The following is a 12,157-nucleotide window of genomic DNA, read 5'->3' on the forward strand; positions in this document are numbered from 1 at the left end:
ACCGACACCAGCCGCACGGACCGTTCGGGATTGGCACTGAGTGCCAAATGCCGACGGAGGCGGCCAAGTTCTGGGAAGAGAAATCTGATCCGGATCGCGGCAGCGGTGGTGCAAGGTGAGACCCACCTGAGCCGGGCGGGGAGGGGCTGCCAGACGCGATGAATTCTCTCCCGGCGGGCGCTCGGGCACCGGCCGAAATCTCACTGGCTCCCTGCCCTGCCCGAGGAGGTAAGGGGTCTCCACTCTAAAGGAGAGAAAACTAAGGCTCACTGCCGCTTCCCCGAGCCTTGTAAGGACTGAGGTGGGACTCCAAGCCCGATGGTCTGCTTTCCCGCATCCAGAACGAGTTTAAGGATCTGCAGGAGTGACTCCAAGCCCGTCACAAAGCAGACGTGTCCCGGGTTTCGATGTAGGCGCCCCACGCGAGAAGGAACCCGGGGGAGAAATGGGCCCGCGGGGCGGGGGTGGGGGGCTGGGGCTGCGTCCCGGGGCCAGGCTACCCGCCGGGACCTTCCGGACGCACGGAGCCCGGCCCTCCCGCCGGCGCCCGCACTGATTGGCGCTCGCGGCCGGCCTCCAGCCAGCTCACCTGCCCCTCCCAGCCAATCGGGGCCACCAGAATTGGGGCTGTCGCAGGGAGAGGGGGGTGATGCTGTTGACTGGAGGCTGAGCCTCACTCCCCGCCGGGCCCGCCGCAGCCCGGAGCCCGAGCCGCAGGCTGCGCGCCCCCTCGCCCCTAGCAGCCGCGCTCCGGGCCCCGCGCACTTGAATGCCGCAGCTCCCGGCCCGCACCGCTCCGCGTCTCCGCCGGCTGGGACGCGCCCCGACGGCGACGGCCGACGCCGCCTCCCCGCAGCCTCGCGCCGAGCCCGCCCGAGCCCCGAGCCCCGCGTCCCTGCCGGCCCCGGGGAGCGGGTGGGCCCAGCCGCGAGCAGCCCCGCCGAGGCAGGATGTTCACGTCCAAGTCCAACTCGGTGTCGCCCTCGCCGTCTCTGGAGCAGGCTGACTCGGACGCGCTGGACATCAGCACCAAGGTGCAGCTCTACGGTGTGCTGTGGAAGCGGTCCTTCGGGAGGCCGTCGGCCAAGTGGTCCCGGCGGTGAGTGCCCCTCCCGCGCCAAGTGAGGACCACCTGGGGAGGGAACCAGGGCCTAAGGACCCCCTACCGAACCCCTCACTGCCGTCCCACGCCTGCCTTCCTGGTGACCTTGGCCTCGCCCCGTTTCGCTCTTCGCTGGCTCCTCCTGGAAGATGTGGATCCCAACCCCGGGCCGGGTCATCCCTGCCCGAGGCTGGTCGAGCTGGGGTGGGGCCGCTGAGTTCTCTGTGGAATGGATCTAAGTAGGGCTGAGGAGAGTGGGCGCGGGCGGAAGAGATCGTGGCCGTGGTTGGAGCCCAGCTGGGTCAGATTGGGCCGTACTCTGCAGCGGAGAAAGAAGCCCTGTCTTCAGCCAAATAGCCTCCCTGGGACCCCGCCCCCAATTCCATCATATTCACAGCCCTCTGCCCCAAGCTTCTAGAAGTGGGCTTAGAGGTGGGGCATGGGTGTCCTACCTCCCACCCCCCACTTCCACCTACGCCCAACAACCGGGTACCTGCAGTGAGGGAGCTTCTGAAAGGCACTGGCCAGGGGAGGCAAGAAGGGCCTGGGGGAGTCTGTGCCCACCCCTGGAGGAATCTTATTGGGAACTGGGGCTTCCCAGGTGGAAGCTGGGGTTTCTTGAGTTGTAAAGAACCTGCCTGCCAGTGCAGGAGATGTAAGAGACTGAGTTTGATCCCTGGGTTGGTAAGATCCCCTGGAGGAGGGTATGGTAACCCACTCTAGTTTTCTTGCCTGGGAAATCCCATGGATAGAGGAGCCTGGCAGGCTATAGTCCTTGGGGTCACAAAGAGTCGGAAACGACTGAAGTGACTTAGCATGCACATGCATGCACACGTGTCTTTAAACTGGGCCTACGGAAGAGGGACTCCCGTGCTTCAGGCTGAGAAGCTGGAACAGAAAGGAGGGACTCTTGGGGGTTAGGGGAAGGGAGATGGGGCAGGACTGAGGATGGACGGGTCCTGTCAGTAGGACTGATCACTGGAAGGGGTGGTGGGTAAGGTCAGAGCAGCCTGGTTCTTCAGCATCAGCTTCCTGGTCCCAACTCCAAGGCTACTTCCCAGACGCCCGTAGCCACTCATAACTGAGCCTGGAAGGTATTGGAGGAAGGGGGAGTTCATAGCCCTGAACTTGCAGGAAGCTCCCAATGCTGGTTTCAGGAGCAATGGGCCATCTTCTGGAAAGTTTTCACCTTCAGGGCAATCTCAGCTCTAAGATTTGCACTGTGATGGCCCCTGCCTGGAGGCATGACCCTGCCAGGAAACTGGGAGGGGGTCTAGATGCCCCTTCCATCCCACCCTGTGCCTCTGCCCGTGAGCAGCGGGGCTCCTTTTGTGCCCAGATACACAGGTCACTGGGACATGGTAATAGTTGGTTTTGATGTTCTGTTTTGATGAATAATTTAATATGTCTACATAACAGATGGAGCTGTGGATGCTGTTCTACATTTTACACACCTGGTTTCTGCTGGACTTCACTTTGGGGTTTAACGGGATGGCGGCTCCTTGAGTTCCTCCAAAGATAAGCTTATCTCTGATCCCCTTTGTGGAGGCCTGGGGCAGCAGAGAGGCCATGTTGTGAGGGTTTCCAGGGCTGTGTGGTCTGAGCGGCAGCTCTCAAGTGCCAGGAGCAGGCTTGTCTCTACCAAAGGCATTGAGTGGAGGTGGGGAGGCTGCTTATAAATTCAAGAACCATTAGCAGAATGCACCCCACCACCCCCTTCTGCCTCAGTTGCTCCAGGCAGACAACACTCCTCTGTTGGGTCTAGCTGCTGTCCTTTGTATTACCTTTGGGTCTTGTCCTCCAAGATGTCCCTTTCCACGCATTTCCACCTGATGGCATTCCTAGTAAGTGCTGGGGATCTGCAACCCCCAGGTTCTGTCCCCTAGCACTTTTGGGGACTTGGCTCCTGCATCTGCAGTTGATTCCAGGGCTGGAAGGCATTGTGGGCTGAAGTTCCCCAGCTAAAAGCTCAGTGAGGGAGCCCAGGGCCCTTGGAGAGCTGTAGCACCCCCACCCCAAGAATCTCCACCAATAACTCCAATAGCCACTCAAAAAATCATCCAGCCCAAGTCAGAACAGTGTACACGCTCTGCAAAGTCAAGTTCTCCAGCCCCCTTCCAAAGAGATTTTCACACTCTGTTCCTTCATGGGAATTCTGGAGTTGCCCCTGTGCAAAGACTCCTCCTTCCCTGGGACTCAGGAAAGAGCTAACATTCCCCTGCCCTCTCTAGGCCTCTGTCCATGTTCGCAGATAAACACACACACACATGCACACATGATTTAGCCTTGGATCAGCAACAGCCAGCCAGAGAGGGTCTGGAATGGGGCGGGGGGAGGCCTGATGCTAAGCTTAGCCCCCTGTCACTTCCCAGCAGGGCCCCTTGGTCCCCAGTTACCTCTCTGTGGCCTCTTTGGACTCCAGCTAATTAGCAGCCACAGGAAGGCCTGGGGAGGGGGCACTCAGGCTCTAATGGCACCTGCCATTAGAGCAATCGATGGTGTGGTGGGGAGGCAGCTAAGAGGAGGGGGCCTGGAAAGGCTCCTGAGCCACATAAATAACTCATGGGCAGGATGGGAGCGGCTGAGGCTGGCTGGGTTCTATAAAACCTCTTCCGCTCAGAGCCTGTCTCAGGGCCTGTGCCTCCAGCTCCTAGTGTCTGAGCAGCCTTGCCCTTCCGGGGTGGGAAGATGCCCTTGAGCTGAAGGGTCAGCTTTTTTTCCCCATGAACAACAAAAAGAGAAAAGACTCAAAAACGTTTTTTAGCAGTAATCAGAGGATCTGGGAGAGGTGTCTAGAGGGTGACTCCTCCCCCTCACCTGTGAGCAGTGGAGACACAGGTGCTCAGAGACAAGGAGGACAGGAGTGAAGCATCTCTGCTTGGGCCATTGTCAGCCGCGTGGTGGCACTGGTCCAGCAGACAGGCCATCTCTCTCCCAGGACTTCATTCTTTTCCCAGCATTCCAGTTGTTGTTGTTGTTCAGTCGCGAAGTCATGTCCTACTCTTTGTGACCCCATGAACTGCAGCACGCCAGGCTTTCCTGTCCTTCACTGTCTCCCAGAGTTTGCTCAAACCCATGTCCATTGAGCGGATGATGCCATCCCACTATCTCATCCTCTGTCGTCCCCTTCTCCTCTTGCCCTCAGTCTTTCCCAGCATCAGGGTCTTTTCCAATGAGTTGGCTCTTCCCATCAGGTGGCCAAAATATTGGAGCTTCTGCTTCAGCATCAGTCCTTCCAATGAATATTCAGGGTTGATTTCCTTTAGGATTGACTGGTTTGATCTCCTTGCAGTCCAGTCCACTCCCTAATTCCTCTCCATACCTCCCAAGACTGGAGCCTCTGATGAGGAGGGCCCAGCTGATTCCTTCCTGCAGCCAGGACATCTACACTTGCATCCCTCCTTCTCCCCCAGGGGTAAGGTGACCGGTGGGCCCTGGGCATCAGTTCACTCTTGTGGAGCATCGGCGGGTCCTGTCTCAGGGAGCTGAGACTCACGGTGTCCGCTAAGTGCCAGGGGAACCCTGGAGACGGGAGGGGCCTCATTTCCCAAATCTCAGGCCACAACCCGCACGGGGGTGGAAAGATGATCTGTGCAGCTGGTGTTCATCACGCCAAAAAGACTTGAGGAGACTTTCTTCCCACAGAGATTTGGGTCCGGGAGTTTCAGCCTTGGCTCTCAGCACCGCTTCCTAAAGGCATCACTGTGACACTGTCCCAAAGGGCTGGGGGGGAGAGCTTGCCCGTCACCTCCACGCACCAGGCTCAGCCTCACTCCAGTGACGCTGGGGCTTGGTCTCGCTTCCTGGCTCACATGGCATTTCTCCCAGCTGACTGGGAGGTGTCCCCCCAGCACAGCTGCAGCATTTCTGCCTGTTCTATCCCAGTCTGCAGGCCCCTCTTTTTTTTATAATCAACTTGTGCTCTCCCAGCTTCTTTCAGGATGACAGCATTTGGTGGTGGGCAGTGGCTAAGTGGCAGCTCAGGGTTCTCCCCAGATCCGTCTAAGGTGCTGGCATCAAGGTGGTATTGAGTCCTTAGTTTAAGTATGATCTGGGGACACTCTCCAGATCATAGCACAGCTGTAAGATGAAATGACACCCATTGTGTCAGGCTTCACTGGGGTCACGTGACGATTTGCCCGGCCTGAAGTTAAATGAGTTGGTTATGCAAACAAGACACACTTCTCCTTCCCCACCCCTAGGAGCTGTCATTAGAGGCTGCTGATGGGCTGTTTGAAAACAGGGGCCAGAACTGAAGCAGAACACTTTGAGGCAATTCAACTGCCTACGTCCAAGACTTGGAAATATAAAGCAGTTTCTTTTGAGAGCATTTGTGGCCCTGGTGGCAGGTGAACCCAGGCTCAGAGGCAGGTGCCCTGAGTTCCAGTCCCAGCTCTGCCGGTGACCAGCTGTGTGACCCAGGCCGAGGCATAGCTGCCTCACATCTCACTGGCTGGCAGTGTCTCATCCGTCAAATGGAAATGGGTCAAATTGTGGCTTTTAAACTCTGTCCCATGGTGATTCTAAAAGTGCCTTAACTCCACCACAGGGAGGTGGGGGGCAGAAGGTGGGTTCCAAGGCCTCCTCCTACTTCACCCAGTGCCTCTGCACTATTGTCTGCTTGGCATAGTAAGCTTGTCTTTACAATGTTGTTCAAAGAATTCTGCTAACTTTTTTTTTTGTTTTTTCAAATTGGAGTATAATTCCCAGGTGGCTCAAGTGGTAAAGAATCTACTGCCAAAGCAGGAGACACAAGAGACGTGGGTTTGATCCCTGGGTTGGGAAGATCCCCAGGAGGAGGAAATGACAACCCACTCCGGTATTCTTGCCTGAAAAATCCCGTGGACAGAGGAGCCTCGTGGGCTACAGTCCATGGGGTCACAAAGTCAGACTTGACTGAGTGAGCACGCACACAATTGCTTTATGATGTTGTGTTAGTTTCTGCTGTACAACAATGTGAATCAGCTCTAAGTATACATATATCCCCTCTGCTAACATTTTTTGGAGCCCCTTGGACTTGGTGATCTTTGCATAAACCCTCACTTGGCATCACCCATGTACCTCACAGGCAGGATTTCTGCTGTCCTGCCATCTCAGACCTAGAGCCAGGCAAGTAGCAGAGGCCAGAGTGGGCATTCCCTGAGTGTGCCTAGCTGCCTGGAATGAACAAAAAGGGATATGCACTGGGAGCTGTGTCATTTCTGCCGCTTCTGAAGGGGACACTTCTGACAAGCCGCCCTTCCCTGGCTCTTAGATTTACTTGACTCAACACCCCACACCCCCTTCCTCAGTGCCCGAGGAGCTCAGGGCTGAGGAAGCCTGGGTGCTGCTGCTGTTCTGGGTGTTGGTGCCCCCAGGAAGAAGAGGCCTCCAGGCTGGGTGTCCCACCTTCCTGGAACAGGTAACCCATGGCCTCTCACACTTCCACAGGCCAGGGTTTCTGCTGATCCCCAGGGGCTCTACATCCTTGTTTCCTTATCTGTGGATGAATTGGCTGCCCAGCGTAGATGCTGCTTGTTACATTAGCAGATATGAGCCCTGGCTCATTCCTCAGTCTCCCTGCCCATCCCCACTGCCATACTGATGCACCAGCCTCCACACAAGCTTTCTGGGAGCCTTGTAGACTGTGTGAAGGGAAACTAAATGTTCGACTCTTTGCAACCCCGGGGACTGTAGCCCACCAGGCTCCTCTGTCCATGGGATTCTCCAGGCAAGTATACTGGAGTGGGTTGCCATTTCCTGCTCCAGCGTGAAGAGAAGGTTTGTCAAAGAGGAAGGTGGAGAGGTATCTGAATCCCAGATGTGCAAGCACCTAGTTGGGTCAGTTCCCTGGTTTCCTGAGCCTTCTAGACACTGCATCTTAGTACCATCAGGGCTGGGATTGTTCTCTGCTGTCTCTTGACGCTGTAGGGCCCAGGCTCCTGGATCTTCCCTGCATCCTCTCTCCTCTGCCCTCTCCCTTTACCACACCTCCCCTCTGCCCTCCATGACTGCCCCCCACTCCAAGTTTCTCTCACTCTGTGATGCAACGTCTTTCCCAGCCCCTACACTCATACTTGGCTTTGCACCCCCAAACCTTCAGGAGCAGTGTAGACTTAGAAGATACTTGTGGGTCTAAGTAGCCTTTTTTGCTCGTTTCCAGCTGGATCGACTGTGAGGCCCATGTTGACCCTCAAGCTCTGCTTGAGCCCTTGTTGCCTTCAGGGCACTGAGGAGGGGAGTAAAGGTGGAAGCAAAACTGAGGAAAACCTTCCTGGGCTCCCTGGTTCAGCTCGGATGGCACCTTGTCCGCTTTGCATCTCAGCTAGTGTCCTGGGCCTCGTGTCATCCCAGACTCTGCTCTCCCTCCCTTGTCTATTCAGCAAGCTCTGCTGATTTTTATCAGCAACAACCAAGAACTCTGATCTGCCCCCCTGCCCAGCTGTGCAGCCCTCCGAGACACCTTTTCCACGTCTGCAAGGTGATCTCACAAGGGCCCTGTTTGAAACCCACTGGCAGCTCCCCTCATCTGCCACAAGGGGTCCCACCTTCTCACAGGGACCACAAGCCCCAGCCGTGTCTGGTCCCCACTGCTATCTTTGACTTTAGCTCGCCTCTCGCCTCCCCCTACTGCTCACTCCTTTGACACTTAGCAGCCAGCAATACCAGACGTGTTCTGATAGCCTTGAAACACAATGTTTGTTGCATCTGCTGTGCCTTCTGTCTGGGATACATCTCCACTTCCCCTCCCCTCCGTTTCCTAGACACTCCTGTTCATCCTTCCAAACCCTGCTCAGTGGTCACCCCCTCTCAGAGAACATTCCGGGCTGGACACCCAAACCATTCATTCCTCACCCATCTGTCCTCTCCCTGTATCTCATACAAATTTACAAAGTGGAAGGGTACCCTGGAGCTTTACAATGTTCCCAGATCTCTACTTGCCAGCCGTGTAACCTGGGGCATGCTACTTAACCTCTCTGTTCTCCACTCACCTCACCTAGCTCATGTGAGGAGTGAATGGTTAACAACCATTCTGATGTTATTAAAACAGTGCCTGGCACACAGGAGGAGCTGTATAAGCATTGGCTGTGTTTTGAATTATTGATTTGTACAATTGGCATTTGCCTATAAGCTCCCTGAGGACAGGAAATCATCAAGCCCCCAGGCCCAGACTGTACCAGGAGATTTGCTCATGCTCTCTGACCTGAGCTGGCCAGGGGCTTGCCGTCACCTTGCAGAGAGAAGCTCTAAGAAGACAAACCACGATGCCAGGTCTGAAGCGATAAGGAGAGCCAAGAGTAGTGGTAAGGGGGGCTGGGCATCAGAGAGCAGAGCGGCTGAGAACCTGAGCTTTGTCAACGTGTTACCCAGCCAACTTTGCTTGCCTGACACACAGCAAGCCAGATGCTGAGCCACCCAGCTTTGCAGCAGAGAAAAGGTTTATTCACGAGGCAGCCAAGTGAGGAGTTGGGAGAGTTAATCTCAAATCTGCCTCCGCAGAGGCGAGCAGCTTGGGGTATTTATGGCCTAAACAAGAAGGGAGTCGGAGGCGTGGGGGGAGGTGACTGGAGGAAGGAGGTGAAGGGGGTCTGTGTTCTGCACAGGCGCATCTGAGTTACATGCTTCTTTATGGGAGGCATGTGCAAATTCCAGGGGACTCCGATATGGGGGGAACCTGGGGCTATGACGTCAAAACGTCACCTGTGGGCCGAGCAGGTCTGTTCTGTGCAGACTCTGATCAGATGTGTTGGATCCTCCCGGTTTCAGCCAGTTTGTTGTGTTACAAGCAGAGGGCTTTTAAACAAGCTGTTCCCTTATCTGCTGGTCTATTAAGACAAGCTCAAGAATTTGCGTTAGTCACCAGTTTCTGTTATGGATTTTTTACCCCATGGGGCATGGTTTCAGTCCTCCCTATCTCTTGATCCAGTTCCTCAGCTTTGACAGAAGAGGACTACATTCTGTTGATAAGGGTGGAAGGCCTATGGAGAATTGGAGGAATGGAATTGTTTTGCATTTGATTGCAAACATGGGACTATGTTTTGGATCTGGGTTTTTTTTCTTTTGAAGGCAGGCGCTTAGTTGTTATGTTGAATAATCATCATATGAATTAGAGTTTGGAGCTTAAGGATACGTGGCAAAGAGCAAGTACAGAGTTTTAACAAGAAGAAATATAAATCCTAGCCAGCTCATAAAAGAATGACAGTCGTTGCCTAATCATTCAGTGTTTAGGACTTTCCCTGTCACTGTAGGGGGTGCGGGTTCGAACCCTGGTTGGGGAGTTAGGTCCCACATACCTCAGGGCCAAAACACCAAAACATAAAAAAAAAAAAAAAAACAGAAACAATATTGTAGCAAATAAAAGACTTTAAAAATGGTTCCATATCAAGAAAGAAAATCTTAAAAAAAAATGACAGTTTAAGTAATCCCTCAAATATAGACCTATTTCCTGATGGGATCCACGAGAAGATATTTCCTAAGAATCCAGGTTCTTGGGGTGACACTTGTTGGAGCCAAGTTGCGTAATTTTTTCTCAGTAGGTTTTAACTTCCGACGTGGTGTTACTATATACATAACACGAGCTACTGGCCGCCGCACACACGCCCCTTCTCTGCTGCAAACCTCAGCGTGTCAGCATTTGGCTTGCTGCACGTCAGGCAGACGAACCTGGTCTGGTAACAAGCTGACAAACTTGAGTTCCCGGTCTGCCCCTTACTAGTTGCTGAATCTCTGTGCCTCAGTTCCCTCACCAGTGAAATGGAAATACAGCCCCAACTCTCAGAGTTGTAGTGAGAGATTAAATAAGATAATGTCAATAAAACACTTAGAAAAGTGAGCGTCTTGGTACCTGGTAAATTTTCCTTCATCTAGAGGTGAAATTCTTTTAAGACCAGAGAGAAGAGGCAGCCAGGGCAGACACAGACCCTTTACTCACACACCACGCTCTGGGCTTCACTACAGCTTAGGACTAGACAGGGAGGCCCTAGGGGCTAGGACTGGAGACAAAGCTTTGCCCGGGGCTGAAGTTGGCCTGGGTAGAAGGGTGGGCCTTGGACAGGAGGGAGGGGCTGGTGCAGGAAACGGCTGTGTATTTGGAGGACAGCAAGCTGGCCAGCTGGGCTGAAGCCAAGAGCTCTTGCCAGTAGGACTTTTTTGAGCACAAATGGGAAAGGAGGTCAGGGGAGGCAATGGCAGACACTGAACCTAATAATAATAAATATTAGTAGTAGTAATAAAAGTAAATGTTTAAGGAATATTTACCATGTGTCACACAATGTTCGAAGACTTTATGTGAACAACTCTTTTCATTATCCCAACAACCCGAAGAGATATATGTACTATTAGTGTTCTCAAGCTCCCCTGAGGGACCAGAGCCCTAGAGAGATCAGAAGACTTGCCCTGGTCACATTACTGGTAAGTGGCAGAGTTCTGACGCTTGGCTACCCTAGCCTTGACACCTACCGCCTTTGGCCCATCTGTTTCCTGCTCAGGCAATGGCCGAAAGGCCGAAGCAGCTTCTGAGGCAGTGTGGTGTGGGAGTAGGAACGGAGGCTGTTGTCTGTGTTTCCAGTCCCAGCTCCACCTCTACCCTGGCTATATCACCTTGCATGTGTAGCTTCATCTCTAAGCCTCAGTTTCCTCATCTGTAAAATGGGAACAAAAAGTCCTACCTTCCAGGATTATTACATGGATCAAACACTGATACCCAGGGCTTCCCTGGTGGCTCAGACAGTAAAGAATATGCCTGCAATGCCGGAGACCTGGGTTTGATATCTGGGTCAGGGAGATCCCCTGGAGAAGGTAATGGCAACCCACTCCAGTATTCTTGCCTGGAGAATTCCATGGACAGTGGAGCCAAGTGGGTTACAGTCTATGGGGTCGCAAAGAGTCGGACACAACTGACCAACTAACACTTTCACTTTTTCTTTCACACTCTGCATGGAAAGCAGCACATGAGAACAGCTAAACAACCAGTGACTATCTCCAGCCCTTACTCCATGAGCCCAACTCTGCAGGACTCAGAAGGAGGCAGCCCCTGGCTTGTAGTCAGAATGAGAACCCTGGGAGTAAGGGGATGTTAGAGGAAGGGGCAGGAAGAGAAAGCATCCTTCTGTGCAGGGACCCTCTAACCTTGGGCCCCCACCTGCTGCAGAGAAGCTGAGAGTCATCGGCTGGAGCAGCAGGCAGGCACTGAGACAGGGTTACAAGCAAAGCCAGCCCTTTGGGTCCTTGAAGTGAGCTTGCCACATGTACGCTTTGTTGGGCCATCCACCTTCTTGCCAGCTGGGGAGTCACCTTCCTCCTCCATATCCATGCCAGCTTCCTTCCCTTGATTCCCATACCCACCCAAAGCAAACCGAGAGCAGCTGCAACCAGACCAGGCTTGGCATGTGTGGCACGTGACCCTTCATGACCCCTGTAGTCATGGGGGCCCCAAGCTCTGCTGAAGTCTGGAACAAAGCATGCCCTGGACATCTGTCTTCCCCTACCTCTCAGAGGGCACAGAGAGGAGGGCCGTGACATTTGGCCGTGACATCCTATGTGGCAGACGGATGTGGAGGACTTTTCATGCCTTCATCCCCTGGATCCTTTCCTGTCCCTCCTGTGGCCCCAGCCCCTAAGGGATCTCATGCATTACCCCCTAACCCCCCAGCAGAAGTCTGTCGTCAACCCAGCAGCCAGACTGAGCCTTGTGCAGTGCGGGTCAGATCATGTCACTTCTCTCAGCACCCCCCAGTGCCTGTCCCTCTTACTCAGAGGAAAAACAGCCTCTATCAACTAGCAATCTGACTTTCAGCAGGTGGTGTCACCTTTCTGCTTCATTTCTGCCCATAGAAAATGCAGACACCTGCCTCATAGGATAATGAAAGTGTTAGTCACTCAGTCATCAACAACTCTTTGCAACCCCATGGACTGTAGCCTGCCAGGCTCCTCTGTCCACACAACTCCCCAGGCAAGAACACCGGAGCGGGTTGCCATTTCCTTCTCCAGGGGATCTTCTCCACCCAGGGACTGAACCCAAGTCTCCCACATTTCTGGCAGATCCTTTACCATCTGAGCCACCAGGGAAGCCCTTAT

The 12,157-nt window shown here is 54.1% G+C and overlaps 1 protein-coding gene across 2 annotated transcripts in view; it reads left to right on the forward strand.

Annotated features, from left to right (window-relative positions):
• The first annotated feature begins 629 nt into the window (after positions 1-629).
• Positions 630-12,157, forward strand: part of PLEKHD1 (pleckstrin homology and coiled-coil domain containing D1) — a 31,557-nt gene continuing 20,029 nt past the window's right edge. The window contains exon 1 of one of the 2 annotated variants that reach the window (XM_081513543.1): positions 630-1,099. In XM_081513543.1, coding sequence (XP_081369669.1) covers positions 951-1,099 — 149 coding nt within the window. In that variant the 5' untranslated portion in view covers positions 630-950. Of the gene's footprint in view, positions 1,100-8,404; positions 10,493-12,157 lie in introns of those variants that run through there. The other variant, XM_081513544.1, reaches the window with a different exon arrangement.

Source organism: Giraffa tippelskirchi, chromosome 7 (genome assembly GCF_054371585.1).
Source record: "Giraffa tippelskirchi isolate mGirTip1 chromosome 7, T2T-mGirTip1v1.2.pri, whole genome shotgun sequence".
In the NCBI taxonomy this organism is placed as follows: domain Eukaryota; kingdom Metazoa; phylum Chordata; class Mammalia; order Artiodactyla; family Giraffidae; genus Giraffa; species Giraffa tippelskirchi.